This window comes from Carassius auratus, chromosome 43 (assembly GCF_003368295.1).
Source record: "Carassius auratus strain Wakin chromosome 43, ASM336829v1, whole genome shotgun sequence".
In the NCBI taxonomy this organism is placed as follows: Eukaryota; Metazoa; Chordata; class Actinopteri; order Cypriniformes; family Cyprinidae; genus Carassius; species Carassius auratus.
In genome coordinates, this window is record NC_039285.1 from 20577440 (window position 1) to 20599818 (window position 22379).

At 35.9% G+C, this 22379-nt stretch overlaps 1 protein-coding gene across 1 annotated transcript in view; it reads left to right on the forward strand.

Moving 5' to 3' along the window:
• The first annotated feature begins 1950 nt into the window (after positions 1–1950).
• LOC113061869 (tumor necrosis factor alpha-induced protein 8-like protein 3) overlaps positions 1951–22379 on the forward strand; it is a 36824-nt gene continuing 16395 nt past the window's right edge. The window contains exon 1 of the mRNA XM_026231350.1: positions 1951–2265. Within this exon, the coding sequence (XP_026087135.1) occupies positions 2220–2265 (46 nt within the window). The 5' untranslated portion in view covers positions 1951–2219. The remainder of the gene's footprint in view (positions 2266–22379) is intronic.

Below are 22379 nucleotides of genomic sequence, written 5' to 3' on the forward strand. Positions count from 1 at the left end.
ATGCTTTTGAATACATTTCAACTCATTTTAATGTGTTGACTAACATTCTGAAACACTTACTACAACCACTACAACACTACCTACTTTTACATTTAAAGTTAACACATAAAACATTAATTAAATTGCAACTTCATTATTAAAAATGTGTAAATGTAACTGTTATTTATATTGTTAATGACATTTTTTGTTTACCATAAATGCTTGTCAGTAAATTCGACAGTACACTTGAACCATATTTCAAATTTAATAGAAGTCATTTTAAAATTAATGATGTACTTAAGTGACTGTAGTCTCATATGACTAAGCACCAGACTCTCTCTTACACACACTCCCCTGTGTACCAACCAACCTGATTAATGGAATTAATCGAAGGGCACTTCACTTTGGGAAGTGTTTATATAGTCTAAACATTACTGCCTCTAAAGTCATTCCCATTCTTCTTGTCATTCTTAATAAAAATAACTCTTAAAGTGAGTTCCAAATAACCATTATTTTTGAGCCCCATACTTTTCTGCGCACCTAAGCTTTCACAGTGGATGATTAAGAGAGGGTGCTCATTTCTAATGGTAATAATTTCTCTCCCTTCATTGTTTGAATTGTTGTCTCTTGACGCAGATTATTTGCTCAAAACTTCAGGGACTAAAACCTGACTTTTTTCACAGATACATATACCTAGAATATGCATGTACCTTGGTGATTGGATTCATTTTCAACAATTCAATGCAGCCTTGACAATGATTCCTTATTGAATCAATGTATTTATATCCATTATTCTTTCTAATGTCACATTAGGGGAATGTCCTAAAAGACAGTCGACTTACCTTCTGTTCTCTTGTTTTTGCACCATCCTCTTGGCCTTTTTTAAAGAGTGCAAATCAGACAAATACTTATTTGATCTTGTGCATAGTTCATTGAAATTTTCAGATCTGATTGGCCAATAGCAATTATTTTTATCTTGTACATTATCATATGTAAAAAAGTATAAATAGTTGCATTAGATGCTTTATATAAAACAGTACACTATTAATCTAAATTGGATGGTTTTACAGGGGGATGCTTTTGGCAAGGTTTGTTGTTGTTGTTGTTGTTGTTTTCCTCACATCTCCCTTTAAATCGAACACTGGTTGGTGTCAGATTTTAAAATACGGTTTAAAATATGTTATTGAAATATAATTTAAACAAATGATTTTGTTCTATTCAAGTAGATGAGATACTTACATGAATACATCCTCTAAGGTTTTTGCTATACTTGAATATATCTGTAGGCTACTTATCACTTTTGGAGGTACAAAAATCTATCTAAATTCAGGCTTATGGGTTATGACTAATCAATCAAAAGCTGTTGGGAAATGACATTCACTGACACTAATTGACTGATGGTACAGCAAGAACGCACACAATTCCAAACCCTTATAGTGACTATACAGAGCCGTATATAAAAGGCAGAAAACAGAGGAAAACAATCAAGACATGGTTCAAAATCTATTTTATATACACAATATGCAACTACTTCAAATGACCATCAAAAGAGAAAGATGCTTTCCCCCCTATAATGGTGTAGTTATATCACCTACCAGCAGGGGCTAACTAAACCAGCTAAACTAGCATTGACCTGTTGATGGCACCTAGTCACTTTGTCTCTCTATTATTTTTGAGCTGGTTGATGTGGCACCGTCACTCTAATACAGCACCAACACCGCTGTCATTTCTGATTCACTTGTCCATCTGAAAAGCATTTGCTAACATTAAATACTGAAGTTGCCCCTTAAAAAGCACCCAGCAATATGACTGAATGAAAAAACCTCTTCAACATACAAAACCTTCTGCACAGGCAAGAAATCAGCTCAGAGGGAGAGGCAGAGTTTTCCTCTTCTTAATGTTTTTGTAGGCATAACAATGTCGAGCTGAGGGGAGAAGGGGGAGGAGGGACACAGAAAGAGAGAGAGAGAGAGAGAGAGAGAGAGGGGAAGGAAGCAAATGAGAGGAGAAAGTGGAAGCAAGTGAGTGTCAGTGAAAAAAGGCAGTCTGACTGCACAGAAAAGGCGCTCTGCAAACAGTGTGCACTCATTGAGTCAGTTATATTCTAAACACGGAGAGCTGGTGCATTAAAGCTCAAGAAAACAGTTTCCAGTGCAGGGAGACAGCACAGAGACAGACAGAAACAGAGGAAGTAGTGAAAAGAGAAGAGGAGAAGAGTGGAGAGGTTTTTTCGTGGAAAGATGGACTCAGATTCTGGGGAACAGAGTGAAGGAGAGATCTCTCCAGGTAAGGGATCAGTCCTCTCATTCTCGTTGTTTTTTTTTTTTGTTGTTGTTGTTGTTGTTGTTGTTTTTCAAACTCTATTCACAGCTGTCTGGCGGTGCAGGCGAGCACAGGCACGTGTGGCTACTTTTCTCATTAACACATTTAACATTCATCATCGTACTCATCTTCCTCGCCCGGCGTGACAGCCTGTGACAGGTCGCCCATCCGCCAAGTGCTTGTGGCATCTCTTCAGGGCTTTGTGTCTGAGGTTTTGCGTTTTGCTCTCCGAGGAGAAGTTAATCTGTGATATTTGAGCTGGCTGAATGCAAGGGCAGTGGAAAACTGAACAGCCGCACTTTTTTTTTTTTTTTTTTTGGTTTATTGCTGGCAAGGTTCACAGACTTGAACTGCTTATGATACAAACTGGCATACAAATCTGAAACAACCATGTGGTCACGATAAATAATAAGTGTAATCTCACTGAAGGAGCTGTAAAAAGACTTACAGGCAGATTCTCCTGCTGAGTATCTTCTAGAGTTTCAATAGAGACTGCAGCAACTGTGCTCAGAAAACCAGATCCTTCCAACGCCTAATGATGTTAGCTATGCTATGTGTATATGTTCATGTAATAATGATAACAGCCTTTAAAGATACATAACTGAGAACTTTTAATCTTTACATTTGGCAGAACTATTCCTTTAACTGCAGGACTCCATTGCTGATGAAGCGTAAATGTGGTAGTGCAAGTTGTATGTGTAAGTCATTACATTGGTGGGGCGTCTGACAGACTGTCTCAGTTGTGTGGCCCTCTGAGGGAAAGCTTGAGTTCTTCAGCTACTGTGAGGTTTGGCCGGAGGTCTCCCTAAAAAGATTTCTGGAGTTGTGGACTGGAGAGGGAGATGTTCTTTCATGTTTCTGGTATTCCATTGGCTGATCAAGTCTGCTGTTTGTTTTCTCTCCATCTTGGCTGAATAATCCACCAGTTTGCCTCCAGTTTCAGCCTCAGAAGACATGGCCACAGACCTCCCGAATCCACTGGCAAAAAAATGGCAAATTCTGATGGAAATTGACAGTTACATGCTGATTGGTCGGGCAGCATAACTTGAGGGAACATGGGCACGCAGGTTTTTTTATATGCCTTCTTGGACTGGAAACCAGCAGCAGTAATTTATCAAATGATGGAGAAGACTGTTATAACCAAACACATATCCAGATGTCTAGTTGCAGTACAGTTAACTGCAATTTTGGCATTTTCAAATTGCAGTTTCATCAGTTCTGACGACTATCTAATCACTGAGCTGTAAAGGTTTTAAACATGTTTTTATCCATTTGACAGACTGACCATCCATCCAAGGTGTTTTTTTGGTTGTGGCACGAGGTATTGATAGAAAAAGCAGTTTGGAGAATAGATGATTGGTTAAATGTGTTTAGATTTCTATCTGCACTGGAGGATACTCAGTTCAAGCTCTTATATCCCCCATATGGGACTACTAATGCATTGAGTTTATTATACAGGGCAAGACACTGTAGAGATGGAGTTGAGGAGGTGGAAAGATGCAGGAACAACTGACACTGTAATGTAAATGGCTGCTTGAATGCGCTGGTGGTTAATTAGAAGATTAGATGGGCCTACTCCTTGAATAAAAACGTAATTCAAGGTGCCTGGACTGCAGTGGTGGAAAGATTCTGTACAGTCCCAGTAAAGTATTGCAGATTGCAGTAATCCGCTGCAGACTGGTTTGCCTTAGATTCATAAAGCATGAGGAGCAAGGTTCGCAGTGGAATAGCTGCCAGACATTTCCGTCCCACCCTACACACATATAGTACATTCTTTCTCACATGCACATGCTTTCCTCATGATCAGTAAGTGCAGAGCTGATTAGAGAAACTACAATGCAAAGCCACATGTGACTCTGCAACATCTACAGCTCAGAGGGTATTTAATAATTCTTAAAGGAGATCTCAGAATTGTAGAGCTGAAGATGTTGTTTGAAAGAACAATGTTGGTCTGCTGCTCTACTTACACAATGCTTTTGTGTAAAGTGTGAAACAGGCATCAAAGAGATCTCGAATATGGTTTTCTTTCCTTTGGCTGGGCTATATATAGAGTATAGCAAAAGAATGCATGTGATTTGTACTGCCTTACCTCGTGACTTATAGTGTACTTCAAACAATTAAAGTATATTTTTAAAAGCTACTCGCAGATAATGTAATAATGAAATAAAAGGATACTTAAGTGTACTTAAAGAGAGTACATTTTATGTGAGATGTAGTTAAGTCATACTTAAGTGGGTCAGCAGTATAAAGTACAGGTAATAGTATGTAATTTAATTTAAAACTATAATGAATTTTAATTTATGTGAAATTAACACACAATAAGTAGCTGATGACATTACATGAAGTTTGCAGTTATGTATTTTTCAAGTATATTATTTTTGTGATAATTACTCTTTAAAACAAAATTTAGACTGAAAACCCATGTCTGATTTTGGGCTTCAGGTACTCAGAAGAACAGATGTACTCAGGTTATTTGTGTTGAGTCTGCATGTCAATAAATGTCAGTAGGTAATTAAAAACTGCAGACACTGTTTGGAATGTCTTTTTTTCCAAAACCCAGCAGTTTTCTGTGGATACTGCTGAAATGTTTTGCATTGGGTCAGGGTGTGTGTTTAAGTAATCAAAGGTCTTGATCTACTTCCTGGGACATGTGTCCACCCTTAGATTCCCTTTCTGGTGAAATGCGAAGGGTTCGAGTGGGTGTGTGTTTGTTGTGTCAGCAGGCTTTATTATTTATCTCTGAACCAATGCAGTCTGGCACACCGTCAACATCCACTTTCACAAATGAAACCTGTTAAATTGCAATACAGTTGGCTGAATGCCTTTTCCGGTGAATGTACCTCATTTGCCATTCACGCAAACAACTTTACCAAATATTTCAATCATTCCCACTTTAACACTAAAATTCTGAGTAAAACTGTGAATCATCTTTAAACGTGCTATAAAAATAGTTACATAATAAAATACATTTTTTACAGTTGCCTGTCGACTAATTTCTTGCATCTGTTTAGTAACTTTCTATGAAGCCCACATTTATAAAATATTATAAGAGTATCCTTAAGGCATTATAATGAATACATAGTGTAATATATAAAACCTGAATAAGTTGTATCATCTCATGGGTAATCATAACAACAATTTTAATGCATTATAATCAGTGTTGGGGGTAATGCATGACAAGTAACGTGAGTTACATAATCAGATTACTTTTTTTCAAGTAACTAGTAAAGTAACATTTTACTCAAAAAAAGTATATTAAAAAAAGTAACGCTAGTTATAACTAAGAAGTCAACACAAATGTATCTAATCCAATTTTATTATCCAGTGTCTTTTTTAGGGCCTTTCGCACCGCAGGAACCTTTTCATAGTACCAGAAATTATTGTGGAACTACCCACTTCTTGGCATTTTCACACCGTCGGAACTGGGTGCGATTCTAGTAACAGACTGCCCTTTACAGACTCTAGGACTTTGGTTTTCAAATTTCAATACAGAACTTGCTCTCATCTGAAAAGAGGACTTTGGACTACTGGGCAACAGTCCAGTTCTTCTTCTCCGTAGCTCAGGTAAGATGCCTCTGACACTGTCTGTGGTACAGAAGTGGCTTAACAAGAGGAGTATGACAACTGTAGCCAATTTCCTTGACACATCTGTGCATGGTGGCTCTTGATGCCTTGACCCCAGCCTCCCCATTCCTTGTGAAATTCTCTAAAATTATTGAATCCAGTTCGCTTGACAATCCTCATAAGGCTGCGGTTCTCTCGGTTGGCTGTGCATCTTTTTCTTCCACACTTTTTAGTTCCACTCAGCTTTCTGTTAACATGCTTAGAAACAGAACTCTGTGAACAGCCAACTTATTGGCAATGAATTGTTGTGACTTACACTCCTTGTGAAAGGTGTCAATGATTGTCTTGTGGACAACTCTTCAGATCAGCAGTCTTCCCCATGATTCTGTAGCCTAGTGAACCAAACTGAGAGATCATTTTGAAGACTCAGGAAATCTTTGCAGGTGTTTTGAGTTGATTAGCTGATTGGCATGTAATCATATTCTAATTTGTTGAGATAGTGAATTGGTGGGGTTTTGTTAAATGTGAGCCAAAATCATCACACCTAAAAGAACCAAAGACTTAAATTCATGATCATACATGAGTACATGATTCATGCATTCATGCAAATTCATACATGAGTTTCACAATTTGAGTTGAATTACTGAAATGAACTTTTTTCCTCAACATTCTAATTTACTGAGAAGCACCTGTACTGTAAACATTGTGTCAACTTATTTCACACGTATGATGAACAGAGATAGATGGATGGGCGCTGAAGTGCAGGCACTTGTAGCAAATGTAGCACTGCCAGTTGTCGTTGGAGATTCTTAGTCCTCCATTCCGTTCTTTCAATTGCTTTATGTATACGTCGACATTCCATGTCCATTATTGTAAAACCTTCAAGACAAAACAAAAACACAGCTCTGATCCTCCAATCTCCTTTTGTTAACGTTGTTCTGCTTTGTTTTTTGTAGTTCAATGCCGCGCACAAATGACGTCACTGTGAACTGACTTACGTCAGTTCCTAGTACACACGGTCAGTGCGAATGCAACCCTTTAAATGGTAATAGGAAATAGTTCGCGAAAATCATCTCCGTACTTTAGTACTGTACATTTAGATCTGGAAGTAAAGCGGTGTGAAAGGCCCTTTTGCTGCTTTTTCGTTTGTACCAGTACCTTTGATGATGCAATTCAACCATACTAATAAGCAAAAATGACTTTAGATAAACTAACAATTGTGGTAATAATTTATTAGATTAAACTTTTTTTTATGCCTTAAGAGTACCCTTATAATGTGTTATAAAAATGGGCTTCACAGAAAGTGTAACCCACAAGACTTGTTAGTTGTAATTTATGTACAATATATATGCAGTCTGATATCTAAAAGGTGTACATTAAGCTTGAACTGGAGGCAAAAGGAATATAATTTATTATGGAATTTACATATGGACCAGTGGGATTATTTTGTCAAATTATTACTCACACTAAATTAATGCTTTAAATCAACAGCCCAATTTATATAGTTCACTTTTAGCTGAGTTAAATCCAGTTCAGAGGCATGTGATATCCAGCTGTTCTAAAATAACCATCTCAATCCACGAGACAGTATTTTTGATCTGTTTGTACTGATATCTGAACTATAACACCACACAACCAACCAGCAGTTCATTATTACACAACCAACACACTGCATAGAGAGACTGTGAAGCCACGTGTGGACCAGAACGAAGGCAAACCTCTTTGTGTTTGTGCTTCTGTGTCCTGCCAGAGGAAAAATCAGCCCCACCAAAGAGATAAAAGCAAACCAAGAGTGTGTGAGTGAATGTAAGATAGTTTTTTTTTTTTACCTCCCTCAGCATGAAGAATGAGTGTGTAAATGAGAAAAGTAACCATCTAAACACTCTTCTAAGCTTTTCGGCAATTTTGAGAGAAACTGTGCTGAAATAGTGGAATATTTCTGATCCACATTTAACAAGAATCACATCAGTGAAATCAGACAAAAGTATGAGTGTCTATAATCGCTCCCTGAGGCATACCACAGCCATATTTTTTACTGCTCTCTACTATTAAACAGAGGAATGCCACAGCAAAGCACTGTTAAATGAACTGCCTGGGGTCTGTGAGGGCTTTATTAGCCTCTGCATTTACAGTTTTGGCCAGCGTGTTCTGATAATGACAATAATAACGAGATTAGTATTTCCAGAAGGAACAAGCTGTGCTCAAAAGGCAGCAAAAGAACAGTGCTAAAATTCGAGATAAGCTGAGGTGATCTGTGCATGCATGTAGAACTCAGTATGCAAATATCTCCATAGACAGTGGTTTTGTTTTGAATGCTGAACATGCTACCAGTGTAAGTCAATATGAGATTTGAATAAAAATTTAAATCTTATATTTATTTAAAAACATACTGTTCATTATACTATTTATGTCTTCGTAGTATGCAGCATGTATACCAAAGACAAAATGGATACATAATGAAACACAACATATGCTCAAACATGCAAAAGTTTAACTATTTTGTGGCTGTTTCTATGTTATTTGAAACTTCCAACAGCAGCTGCAGTGCAATTGGCTCTTTTACTTTGGAGGGACACTCATGCAAAAATTAAAATGTTCTTTTTAAGGAAAATAATCTGTGAGTAATGTAAGTGAACAGGACCTCAGAATATGACACTTCAAAAACCATACAAAGTGAACATGACAGAAATATACATGATATCACAGTGGATGTATCAATGTTTTTCTGAAACAAATGATGAACCATTGTTTCCAGCCAACTGTCATATGCGGGTTCATGAGTTCTCGCTTGGCGTAAACATCAACACGTGGTAAGGCATGAACTTAAGCACATTCTGAAGATCATATAAGAAATGACACGGATATTTTCAATGTACATTAATAGTATAAAAAATAGTATGCGGTACATATTGCACAGCTGGCAGTATTCTGTTTCTCTGGGATCATACCCTCTTTTTTTGTGTGTTGGGGGTCTATAATTTTAGGGTGTGTGTCGGTGTAGATCTTTATGTCCTTTGGCTCCTGAGATGTTTTATGCATCTAAAATATTACAATCGAACACTCTGTCTCGATGTGACAGACAGAATTGTTCCCGACAGCTCCATTTTCAAAATTAATGTGCATAACTCATAGAATAAATGACTTTTATAATTATAAAAGCATTCATATGAAGAGATTTGAGAGTGTGAGCCAAAAGTGAGACAGTAACCCTCACACAAACTCATCAGGGTTATGAGGAAGCTGGCAGGAGTGTTTCAGGCTGAGAGCTTTTCTGGACAGGAAGTCACCCACTGAGACTGTGGAGTGGGGTGGGCCACTTCTATGCCAGTGACAAGAGTTGTCTTTGTACATAGATGTGTGCTTTGTTTGCTTCCGACCCAGCTATAATTTGTTTTTGTTTTGTTTTTTTGTTTTTTTTACATACAAACATTGTATGTAACATATATATATACATATATGTATGTATATATATATATATATATATATATATATATATATATATATATATATATATATATATACATATACATACATATATATATATATATATATATATATATATATATAAAATATGACATACATTTCCCTATACATATATACATATATGTTTGGATTAGGGATTATCTGAAGTTACAAGTTGATTGAAATTTTCTGGGAAATTAATGTTCAAGCCTTACTTACTCTTTGTCTGTGGAACACAAAACAAGATATATTGAAGAATTCAAAGTGCATGAGATTTTGTCATCCTCTCCGTCATTCACCAGAAGAAAGCTGCATAGTTTAAAGGCAGGGCTGTCAGACTCAATTCCTGAAGGGCCGGAGCCTTGCAGAATTTAGATTCAACCCTAATTAAACACCTGATCCAGATAATCAAGTCCTTCGAGCTTATTTGAAAACTACACGGTACAATATGTGTGTTGGAGCAGTGTTGGAACAAAACTCAGACTCCGGCCCTCCTGGAATTGAATTGACACCACTGGTTTAACGTATCGTTCATGTCACTGTCATTCAAGTGCTGAATGAGTAACAAGCCAAAGTTTAATAGTTCATGCTTGGGGTTAGGGGTTTGTTCAGGGATGCAGACAGTAAACAATGGTATTGCTTGTGCGTCCACAAATTTGTGGGCTTTAAGTATGTGGAATGTGCACAAACGCGCATGCGTTTGTTTTTTCGATCATGGTGGGGATGTTCCATTGACCTACAGTATTTTATTTTCATACTGAATTTGATCATTTAGAGAAGTAATTGTACACTTGCAAGCGGCATGATTTCAGGTAGCATTAATGCTCATAGCAAACTGATATTCATAACAAAAAAATATTCTCTGCAAAGGGTGCAGAATGAGATATACAGACATCCTTGTGAAAAGTAGTATAGCATTCTTGATATACTGACAAATTAAAATGTATTATAAATTAAATTAATATTAAATGTAGTTAGCATGAGTGGTTTTTTTTCAACCCACTTAAGTATAACTTAAGCAATCTTTGTATTATTGTATTATATGTCATTGTTACTTTTATTGTAATTTAAATATAGTTGTACTGGTGAATGTACCGACAATCATTTATGGTAAGCTGAAATATACTTTAATGTAATTTCTATTGTAACTTGTATGTTATTTATTTAAATGTATGATGAGGTTGCAATTTCAAACATTTGAAATATATCAACTTTAAATATAATATTAAAGCTGCAGTCCATAACTTTTTTGGTTAAAAATTATCTGAAATCAATATTTCAGCAAGTACATAACCAGCCAGTGTTCAAAACTATCGCGATACTTTAGCCCGATTTACAACGGTTAGCTTATAATAATGTTTTTTACTTGAGTGATTCGGGTAAGTTTTTGCGGGAATTTCGAGCATGGCACTGCATCTTTACGTCACGTCTGCAAACATAAAGAAGTTGTCCCTACAAGGCGATCGCATGCAGATCCTGCGGGTGATGGATCGTTTATAGCCTTTTCTCGCAGCAGCTAGAACAATCAAATATATTCTTTTGATGGCGGATTGTAATCCAGAAAATATTATATTTATGAAACACATTACAATAAGTGTAATTCTTTAAAGCATAACAAAAATACAAATTATATCACAATTTAAAATTTGCATAAATATTTTAATTTGACATTGCTATATGCCCTTTTCGAACTGTACTTAAGTGTGTTAAGAAACATAGTCATGAATGTGTACTCTTAAGTGCAAAAACAGAACTGAAATAAAGCAGAACTAAAGAACTAAATATAAAATTTCCCTTTCAGTTTAATATTTGTTGTTGACTCTTCATTTTCACTATAGATAATTTGGGTCCATCAGCACTGAAGCAGAAGGAAGAAAGTCTTGAATGGGTTGTGATATCGAATTTGGGACACACAAATGTAAAGGTATCAAGCTCCATCTGGCATTTAAAAGATCTACTGGGAGTGACTTAAAAACTGTTAGCTTCCATTTAGAAATCAAATGCCGGGTGCAAACCTCTTGCGGTTTCTGCTGAGTCTGGAAAATGCACGTGTGTGCCAGACGAGAGGGAGAGTAACTCTGCCCTCAAAGGCTTCCTTAAATCCCCATAATCACCCCAGGCTGTTCTGGCTTCTCCTTTGGAGGAGGACACTTATATTTGACATTGGTTGGCCAGTCATCTTTCTTCTCGCGGTTTTCGTCCTTTGTTGTCCTTTTTTAGACTCACCAAAGTCTAAATAATCACAGAGCAGCTGCTCTCAGTGATATCACAAACAGCAGATGCACATTTAAATCTGTCATTATATCTGGAGCGCTGAGAATATTCAGAGCCATTATTAGATCTGATTTCATGCTAAGCATCTGATTAGCTTCTCATTGTCAGTCATTAGTTGAGCCCCTACCACTGGGCAAATAACATGGTCTTTTGAAACTGGCAATTATATGCAAGATATTAAAACCAGAATTACAATGATGAATGTAATTCGAAAAACTCACTGTGATTTCAGATATGACACTTGACACCCCCGCAGTGGGACATTTCTAGGGTCAGTTGATATTCTGAACTTAGTCCAGACATCTGTGGTGGTGTATGTTGCCATCCTTTGATTAATTATTGGAGTGTAATACACTGTAACACACATTAAAAGTGAGGAGTCATTTTAAGCAGTTGTTTTTTAACTCAATCTGAACTGTAATCGCTCTGATTCCTTCAACAAAAGTCAAGTTTGACTTTTCCATTGACTCCTGGACAATTGCAGAAAATAAAATCTGTGATCAAACATTTTGATCATGGTGAAAATCTTTACAACCGAACATGATGAACTTTTTATGAATTTCGAAGTGTGTGTGTGATCAACATTTTATGTCAAATATGTAGCATTGTTTCTAGGGCTGGGATAAACGATTATTTTATAAACGATTAATCTAGCGATTATTTTTTCGATGCATTGATTAATCTAATGATTAATTTTTTCAGACCGATTCGATTTCGTTTATCTCCCCATTAATTGACTACTAACAATTTATACATGTTGATTTACATATCTGAATGAAAAAAACATGAATTCTTGAATATAGTTTGCAAGAGTGCAAGTTTACACAATGACAACTCGTTAGTAGAGTTTTCCTGTTCATTATGTTTAATGATTCATGTCCACTACAATCTCTGTAGTCCCATTTAGTAATTTAAGTTAGATTTTAAAGACACGTAAAAGCTAATAAACATCACAATGCATTTTGTGGTATAAAACCATAGCTTGAAGTTGTGTTAAAGGATTAGTTCACTTTTAGAATAAGTCCTTGACATGGGGGTGAGTAAATTATCAAGACATTTTCATTCTGGAAGTGAACTAATCCTTTAACCAGAGAACTTATTTCAGGAATTTGACTAAAACCCCATTCAAACACACACACACACAAACACACTGACTTCAGGAAATTGGAAGCAGAAGTTCAAAAATGTTGACTTATTTCTGTGTTTTAGGACTTATTCCTGCAGCACAGTATAGGGGGTAGGAAAAACATAATACATGGCACGAATCAGTCAACACTTTACCAGAGAATCTCATAAAATCATACCACAGGGCAACAGTCTATGTACAATTAAACACCATGGACCAAATTAACAGCCTCAGAGAGCAAAGGACAAAGGAAAAACCATCTCTCTCAAACAAAACACATTTAACGAGCCTGACATCAAAGCTTCTAATAAACCAGTGTTATCACATGACCTACATTTAGTCAGTCAATCAGATGCATCTCTATTACCATGCAATAAATTGATTTAAAAGAAACACTGTGGAGCAAAATCCAACATCTCACAGTGTTGACAGCTGACCTTTATGTTTTATCACACATAAAAAATACAAAGGCTTGTGCAAACCACATACACATTGAGAATAGTCCATATACCTTCTGCATTTTCAGACAAAGGTCAGTATGTGTCGGTCTGGACTGATATCAGATCAGATCACACTGAGATGTGTACTGATACTGGCTCTGTTCTTAATTCTAATGAGCCGTCTCGCTGGCTACTGCCACTGGCTTTTTTCTTGCGGTCAAAAACAACTCAGAAGGAGTGCATCGGAATGGAACAGACTGTAGGGTTAATGATTTTTTATTTTTCTTTAAACAGCATTCATGTTGTTTTCATCTTGTTTGGATCAGTCCTTGCTTTAAAAGTGTGTTTGTGATGCCTGGACTCTAGGGTTTGGAACACAGCTAATGAGTTCAGGCTGCTAAATCTGAACTGTGTCGTCAGAGAAGAGCGTATTGATTCAGAATCAGTGTTTCCTGTTAGTGTGTATGTGTGGGCTGCAGATGATGAGAAACAATGAAAGCAGTTGATAGGTCGCACATAGAAAAGCGTAATGATTTCTCTTGTTTCTGGCTCATTTTAGTGGATACACTGCCAGAGATCAGATGTTTTATACCCAGAGGAATGCTTTATTTCTTAGTCATTGGCATTGTGAAAAAGAAATACAATTTAAAAGTCCCTATTACAAGAACCTAGAACATATTAATTTCATGACTATAGTTGATATGTAATTTAATCTACATAGCTAAATATATAAATAAAAGATATAAAGCTAAAGCTACTGGCAGATGTAATAACAAGAATTTATGGCATACTACTAAATATACTAAAATATACTAAATAATTGAATGTAATTTAAACTTGGGTGTCATGGATTAAATGTATTTGTAATTATAACATTTTTAATGATGGAGCTGCAATTAAGTACATAAGCAAAAAGCTTGAGACATTAAAATAAGTATACTGGACAACAAAAGATTAAAACAACTACAATTGCAGTAAACTTATAATTTGTCATTTTTTTCCAAAGTACACGTTTTAAAGCTGTCGTGAAAGAGTACTTTATTTCAGTAAACCTTATGTGGCCTTTTATTTAACTTATATTATCTAAAACTGCTGTTTTTTATACACTTTTAAGATCTGAAATGCACTACAAATGGCAATCAATCTGAGACATGGTTGGCTGAAACTAATCTTTTCTGAAGCTCTAAAAGAGGCAGATGTGAGATTTCTCAGGAGAAACTTCTAAGACGATATATAACAATATATTCATGATGATTATGATTGTAGTTTGTATTTTAGTTGGTCATTGAGGTTGTTTCATTGAACTAGTTTCACAATCCTTCCTTGTCTCATGACTAACATGATAGTGTCGAAACTATGAAGACTTCAGCAGGAAAAACGTTGGAAAACATTATTTGTTAAATATAAATAGAATTTTTTTTTTTTTTTATGCTTGGGTTAGACATTTTAAATTGTATTTACTGTTTGTTTTGACTGATCTTCTTTGAAAAAAAATCACTCTTCTAAAAAATATTAGGATGAACTAACTGTTTTAGCTGTATTGTCCATCCCTTCAGGAGATACATGACTGTGTAAAACACTACTGAAACAAAAAGATCTTTGTTGTTTTTCTTGTTTTTCTTTCCTGCCTGATGTTCCCTCTTTTAATTTATGCATTTGTCTGTTGCGCTCTCCGTTTTTTTTCTTCAGTATTGTGCAAGAAGCTCTGACCTTTACATCAAATTGAAACCTAAGCAGACTAGATCAGTCTTTCCAATGAATTTCACCTTCCATCATTGCTCACACTTTCCCTCTCCTCTCTTTCTCTTCTTCTTTTTTTGTTATTTTTTAGATTTTACCCATTTTTGTTCCATGCGCGTTTCCTCTCTGTCTTTTTCCAGTATGGAAACAGTGAAGGCTCACAATATTGTGCCAAGCTTTCACTCGCAGTGAACCATCTCTGCTGTGCGTCTTTTGAAAGTTGACAGCTCCTCAGAGGAGTAAACGTCAAGCCAGAGTTGGTGCCGATCCCAGACGAGGAGGCCCACAGCTTTGCTGCCACCACACACTACTAATCACACCACACTTTATTACAGTGCTTGAAAGACCACAATGTGTTGATATTCATCAAGACGTCTGCTTAAGGTTTGTTCTTATGCCCTAAAAATTGATTATTAAACTTGTTAAGCCACTTAAACTCTATTCAAACTTCCTATTGTATGTAGTTCATGCAATCTTAAAGGGGTTGTTCACTCAAAAATGGAAATTTGGTGTTAATACTTACCCTCAGGTCATTCAAAATGTAGGTGACTTTTTTTCTTCAGTAAAACAGTATAGAAGATTTTCAGCTGAAACCATGGTCCTTGATCATTCATAAAATGCAAGTCAGTGGCTACTGTTTTTGAGAATAATAAAACGTGTATCATTAGGGACCAATGTTATTTTGTACTTAAAAAGCTGTTACATAGACTAAAAGGGTTCAATTATTTCTTCAAAATATATTATTTTGTGTTCCAAAATAAATATACAAATAAAAGAAAAAAAGTCATATAGTCATGAGTCATATGTATACATACATATATACTGTATATAACCCACACAGTCCTTGCAAATGCAATCTGACTTCCAAATTATAACTCTTACATTCTACACAGGATTCCAGCTCGAGAAGTCAGATCATCACTTGCTGAATGTTTTTATCATTTATCGTTCATGTTGTGACGGCTGCTGGTTCAGAGTAGGAGAGATATAAGAGCGGAAGAAGCTGTTTTCATGTTGAATCTGTCCCTCGGGGACCTCACTGGAGAAGCTTTCAGAAATCAGAGTGTTCTCCTCAGAGTAAGACAGAAGAGGGAGAGATAAATAGAGACAAAGAGAGCAAAACGAGTGGGAAGGAGAGAGGTAGCCTATGGCAACATTAGTTTGAGATAGGAAAGTAAAGATGAGTCTTGTCGTCCTCAGAAACAGGAATTCCCTCAGTGCAAATCTGTTTTCGGAAGCACAGAAAGATTACATGTGTTCCTAACAAATCTTTATTAGAGCTTATTTAATTATCAGTGTATGAGATTTATAAAGAGATGTTGTGCTGGCACTGAACATACTGTACTGTATACTCCGACTCAGAATTGAAATAAATGTTGGCCTGCTGTCAATCATCCAAACAATAACTTCAAGTGGTTAAAGGAATGAGATGCATGTTTACTCCAGTACACTGAAGTCCAGCAGCTGGGCAGCGTGTGAATAAACATCTCAAACATTCAGCTAGCTGCTTGTAACTCATGACCAGCAAGAAAAGTAAACCTGATTACTTTTTTATATCTGTGTGAGGATACCAGGAAAAGACCTGATGTAACTTACCGTAAAGCACTCCACTGTTTTTATGAGATAATGCATAACAAGAAGTTCCTCCTCCTAGAAAAACAATTCCACTTCAGAAAGAACGATTCATACTAACACACAAAAAACATTTTTTAATGAAACTTCTGCTTTTATTTTAAACAGGGATGCTTAGTATGTTTGATCTAGTAATGTCCTGCCTTCAAAACAATTGTAATAAATGATACAAGAACAAGACCTATTTCATTTTAACAACATTAGCTGCCAGAAAAGAAAAAAATAATAAAATTCAGTGTTTTATAACATTACATGTTTTTTAGTTCCATAAGGTTTATGCATAATTAGGTATGATTTATAAAATGTGAAGAGTCCACTTTATGTATATTGTATTTTCCTAAGAAAATTAATAGTATAATATATTGTTCTTTACTCCCCAAATGTCAAGAAAGAAAGAAAGAAAGAAAGAGTAACGTGGGAGCCGATGAGACGTGCGGATCCATATGCAAGCTTTTACTGGACAGAGACATGGTCATAACAGGTATGGGTCAAACACTGGTAAACAGGTATATAGGGGCAAGACACAAGAGTAATCCTAGGGCATGCTTGGGTCTTCGATGAGCTTACAATATCCAGAGGGATAAGTAAGAGGGGTAATCCAGTATCCAAAGCAAAAGGGTCAAAACACGAGTAACAAGGCAAGGCAAGAAAAAGACTAAACTATAAAAACTAGAAACAGAGACAAGACTATGAAAACTAGAAATAGAGACAAGACAATGAAAAATATAAACAAACATGGAAAGGCTTATGTAGTATCGCAGCTATCGCTAGGAGAAGGATATGTGCAGAACAATACTCGGAAGTGTGAGAGGGAAAGTCCAATGCTTATAAAGCATGTCTGATGATTGTGCTGTGTGTTTGTGTGTGTGTGTGTGATTGGTCTCAGGAGCATTGTGTAATTGTTATCAAGTGAATGTGATTGGTGCAATGGAGCATGGGAAATGTAGTCCAGGGTGTACTGTGTAGAGTGAAAGTCTGTGTGGTGAATTAACGGCAGTTCAAAGACTGGATCATGACAGAAAGAAAGTTCAGACAGAAACCACTTTGGCAAGTTTACTTGAGTTTGTTGAACAATTTATCTTTGGCGGTATTGGAAATACATGACAATTAAGACTCTTATTAATGTCTTTAAAGCAAACAGTGATAATCATGTAGTTGTGGCAGCTGGACGTCTATCCTGTAGCCTGATTATAAAGATGAGTGTCTCTCAGCAGTGAGGTCCATGCCCGCCAAGACTTGAAAGCCTTAGTGATGTCCCGTGTCTAATAAGAGAGTGGTAGTGATTGGAGCGATGACAGCTGACCGCATCAGCTGGTCGCAGCCTATGCCTCCATGGCCTGACTGAACTAACGCTGCACTCGATAAAAGACAGACAGACAGATAGATAGTCAAATTAAATCTCTAGCAAACACTCTAGTTTTATGGGTTTCTAAATCCCTAAATTCAGACATGTATGAAATATTTAGCTTGTATCTTTCCAAAATATGCTTAACTGCATAAATCATAGCAGTATTTTGTAAGGCTCTTCTATATTTTTTTTTTTTAGTGAAACATTAGTTCCAATAGAAAAAATAAAATAAAGGCCAAAAAAATATTGCTGCAGGAAAATAGAGAAAACAAAGAGCATTTCTTATAACCTTATGGCTACATTGGTGTTTTCAAAATAGCAACATATAAATATTTCCACAAAACTCATCAAATGTTGATTTCCACTGAACTAAAGTTTCTTAAAAGTAACATTACACTTTTTGGAACTGCGTTGAGAACAATAGCAAAGCCTCTTGGTTTAACTGGTAATAATTTGAATTTTTTAAGAAATTCAGTGTATGGCAACAAATATCCAAATTCACTTTGACCCAGAATGCCAAGCAGTGGGTCTTATGGGACATATGTGTGTCCTCTTCATTTCTGACCACAACAATCTACATTCATGTTTATAATATATTAATGTCAAAACAAATCACCACCTGCACACACTCAACATTATCTGTTTATGTAAAATAGCAGATTTGTTTTTGTGTTATAGATGTAATAGTTGGGTTCTGGAGGGGGTTTGAGAGGAGAGCAGGGGTCTGTGTTGTGTCTAGAGTCATGTGTTTTCAACACCTTTTTAATTAATTCTTTAGTGTTTGAAAAAAATCTCAGCTGACAGCTTCACATTCACACACACACCCACCCACACACAGAGGAGGGAAAAAATAGAGCTGAAGAAATAACACTTTAATATATTTATACTGCATCTTATGCAACAGACAGCATGTGAAAAACAGATACAGAGAGAGATTTATTGAGAGACAAAACCACTTACTGGCAATGATGATTTTGTGAAAAAGAAGTACACTTTAGCATACTTACAAAAAGTATTTATAATTTAAAGGAAACTACTGAAGTTCAAGCTGAATGTGATGTTTTTCGAACACTTTATTGCATGTTATTTGCAATGAAATGAAAATGTATGATAGTTTAAATGTATATTAAATTGAACTATCAACTGCTTTTTTACAGTGACTCATTGCTGCCACACACATTTTCTATCAGAAAATCTCTATTTCATTTTTTTTTTTTTCGTATTTCGATTTGTTGTTAAATCAAACTTCAGTCATTCAAATAAAAGAAATATAAAGCCAAGAGTTGATTATTCAAAAATAACTGATCTGATCGTAGCCTAAACAAGTCATGGGTGCAGTTATTGGTTAGCACTATATTGTAGCTAGATTGGAGATTAATCCTAATAAACATACCACTACAATTAAAACAATTACATTAAAATACATTTAAAACATTTTATTTAAATAATTTCAGCAGCATGCAGATCCTGGTTTATGTCAGACTGTGGCAACAGCAGCACGGACAGTCGATTATCGCTCACATAATGTACCATCTATAATAATAGTTTTTAGGACATAATATGTCATTATTACGAGAAAAACATGTCATTTTAGCGAGAAAAATATGTTGTCTTAACGAGAACACATCTAGTTTTTACGAGAAAATATGTTGTTTTAACGAGAAAACATCTCGTTATTACGAGTAAAGATGTCATTTTTATGAAAAAAAAAACATCTAGTTATTACGACATAATTGAGTGGGGAAAAAAATATGTGTGTGGCAGTAATGCGTCACCTTACTTTTTGACCCACTTAAGACTTTTTTTCCATAATTCTATTGTTTTAAAATGTTTTTGCATTGTACAATTCTACAAGTATACTTTAATTTCATTAAGTAGATTTATTATATATTATAAACAATTAACACTACAGGTAAAATTATAATCAAATATGTCTTTAAAACATGAAATTTATTATCAAAACATAATGATTTAAAATGTACTTTAAAGTAAAACTTAAATTGACATAATTACAAAGTTTACGTTGGTTTTTATAATGCCATGTTGGGTAAAATGCTGCAAAACATGCGAGAGCAGTGGTCAGACATGTTCATCTAGTGCATGTTTACATAGAAAATCAAAAACTCTCTGTATGGAGGACTGGATCCTGTGTAAAATCCAGAACAATACTGTCAAAGAGTGCACAAATGAAACAGATTCTGTTTTTAATTTTTCTTTAGAAAAGTGCTGCTTGAAAGATTTGTTGCAATGGTGCAATGTGAGGGTTTGCAAAAGCATTGCTATGTGGTTGGTAGCGTTTTATTAATGGTTGCTAATATACAGGTTATAGGTGGTTGCTTAGTAGCTAAAGTTGAAGTGCCCCTATGATGCCTTTTTTTTCTCAAAATGTGCATTTAATACCACCTAATTTTCTAACGATTCTCAAATGATTTGTTTGAAGCATAGACCATATAAAAACAAAGACATAGTGTCCATTATGTCAGTAGTAGGATTCTGAAGAGCATTGAAGCCCAAAGTGGGCAGAGACAGCCATAGATATCTTGGCAACACGTCACTCCCGGACAATCGAAAAAGGGGCAAAAAGCTGGGACGTGGGTGGAGCTGAGGTGCCTGGTTGCTGTAACCACACCTGCCTAGCTCGACAAGCAGGCAATCCACCTGTCACTCAAATGGCCATGCCCTTAATTATGCAAAACTTTAAGGCTAAATATAATTTAAATGGATGAGGTATACAAAAAATTCACCCCACTCCCATTGCCATAAAGGGCAAAATTAGCTATAGAACAGAACCACTTTTTGCACTAGACTGTAAACATTATATATATATATATATATATATATATATATATATATATATATATATATATATATAATTTTTTTTTTTTTCTGCTGTAAAGTTGGGCAATTTAATGTAGGGGTCTATGGGATTGACTTCTTTCGGAGCCAGTCTCTAGCTACCAGTCGATGACTTGCAGCTTAAGTCACTTCCATGTTGGTTTCAAGAGAGAGACCGGAAGGCTGCCGCTTGTCTGAAGCTGTTCTAAGATTCAGTCTTTCTAAACCTTTCCTTTCCATGAGCCTACTCTGCTCTTATTGGTCAGATGGCCCAGAAAACTTTCACAGCGTAGGACACAATATCTTCTAGAAATAAACTTTTAACGACACAAACAAGCTACAGTATTTGAGGGCGGAGTCAAGTTGTTTGCAGCCGCCAACAGAGAACATAGGCGGACATTATGCAAATGTGTTACCCAATGGCATGTAGCCTCTGACACAGAAGCACTGCATTCAGCAATCTATTTTTTTTTATAGTTAACTACTTTAATGTCCAATTCTCACTATTAACTAGTTGCTTATTAGCATGTATATCACTAGCATTTGGCTGTTTATTAGTACTTATTAGGCACATATTAATGCCATTTTGCATGACCATATTCTAGATCCCTTAACCCGAACCAACACCTAACCTTAACAACTACCTCACGAACTATTAATAAGCAGGAAATTAGCAGTTTATTGAGAGAAAACGTCTCAGGTTACACATGTAACCATTGTTCCTCGAGGTAACAAGACACCCTTCAGTATGACTGGCTCTGAACCATGTGTGTAATCAGTCCAATGGATGGGCGAGACGAGCGAGTACATCCATTTAATCATAAGACCAATCAAAATAAGTCTGCACAATTTGAGGAAACATTTATGACCTTTATATCTCATTGATACTGATAGTCCCTGCATTTGAGCAATATTAAAAGTAATACTTGACGTAATACAATGCTAAAAACATTAATGCCTTATAAGGACTCATATTCCAACCGTGTAAAACTGTGTCTGTTCTAATTCTCTCTGTCTCTTGCTTGTTTACTATGGGCAATAAACAGCAGGCACATTAAGTGATTGGTTGTTATACACTGAACTTTGGTACTAACATTTAGATATGGTTGGGGTAAATATAATTATATAAATGAGAACTCTCAGGCAGCACGATGCATGACAAGAAATGATGGATTAGATGAATACACATACACATACAAGCACACACAAGCAAGCAGGAGAATGATGGTCTCTGTGTGTGTGCACACACGTACATGTGTGTGCATTGTCTTTGTTTGTTGCATTGAGCTGACTAAACCATTCATTGGTTTATCGCAGATCTGTAAAAACATAAACTGTGAAAAAACACTATTGATAATATGTGACAAGTTCTTTCCAAATGCTGCGTCCAATCAGAGCATGAACGGTCCTCCCACTGATCAGAGTGGACCAGTTAAACTCAGTGACACACCTCTGTCAGATCCCAACGGATCTCTCTGATCACAGACCTGAAATCAAACATTACAACAGTGCAGTCACTGTGTCAGGTGCAGACATTTGAAAATTGCATTTTCGGCCTTTGTTGTGTTATGGTACAAGAAATAAGAAAATTACAGAAATAGTTTCAAAAATGAAAATAATCATTCACATACTCTAATGTCACTGAAATCCTCTGATT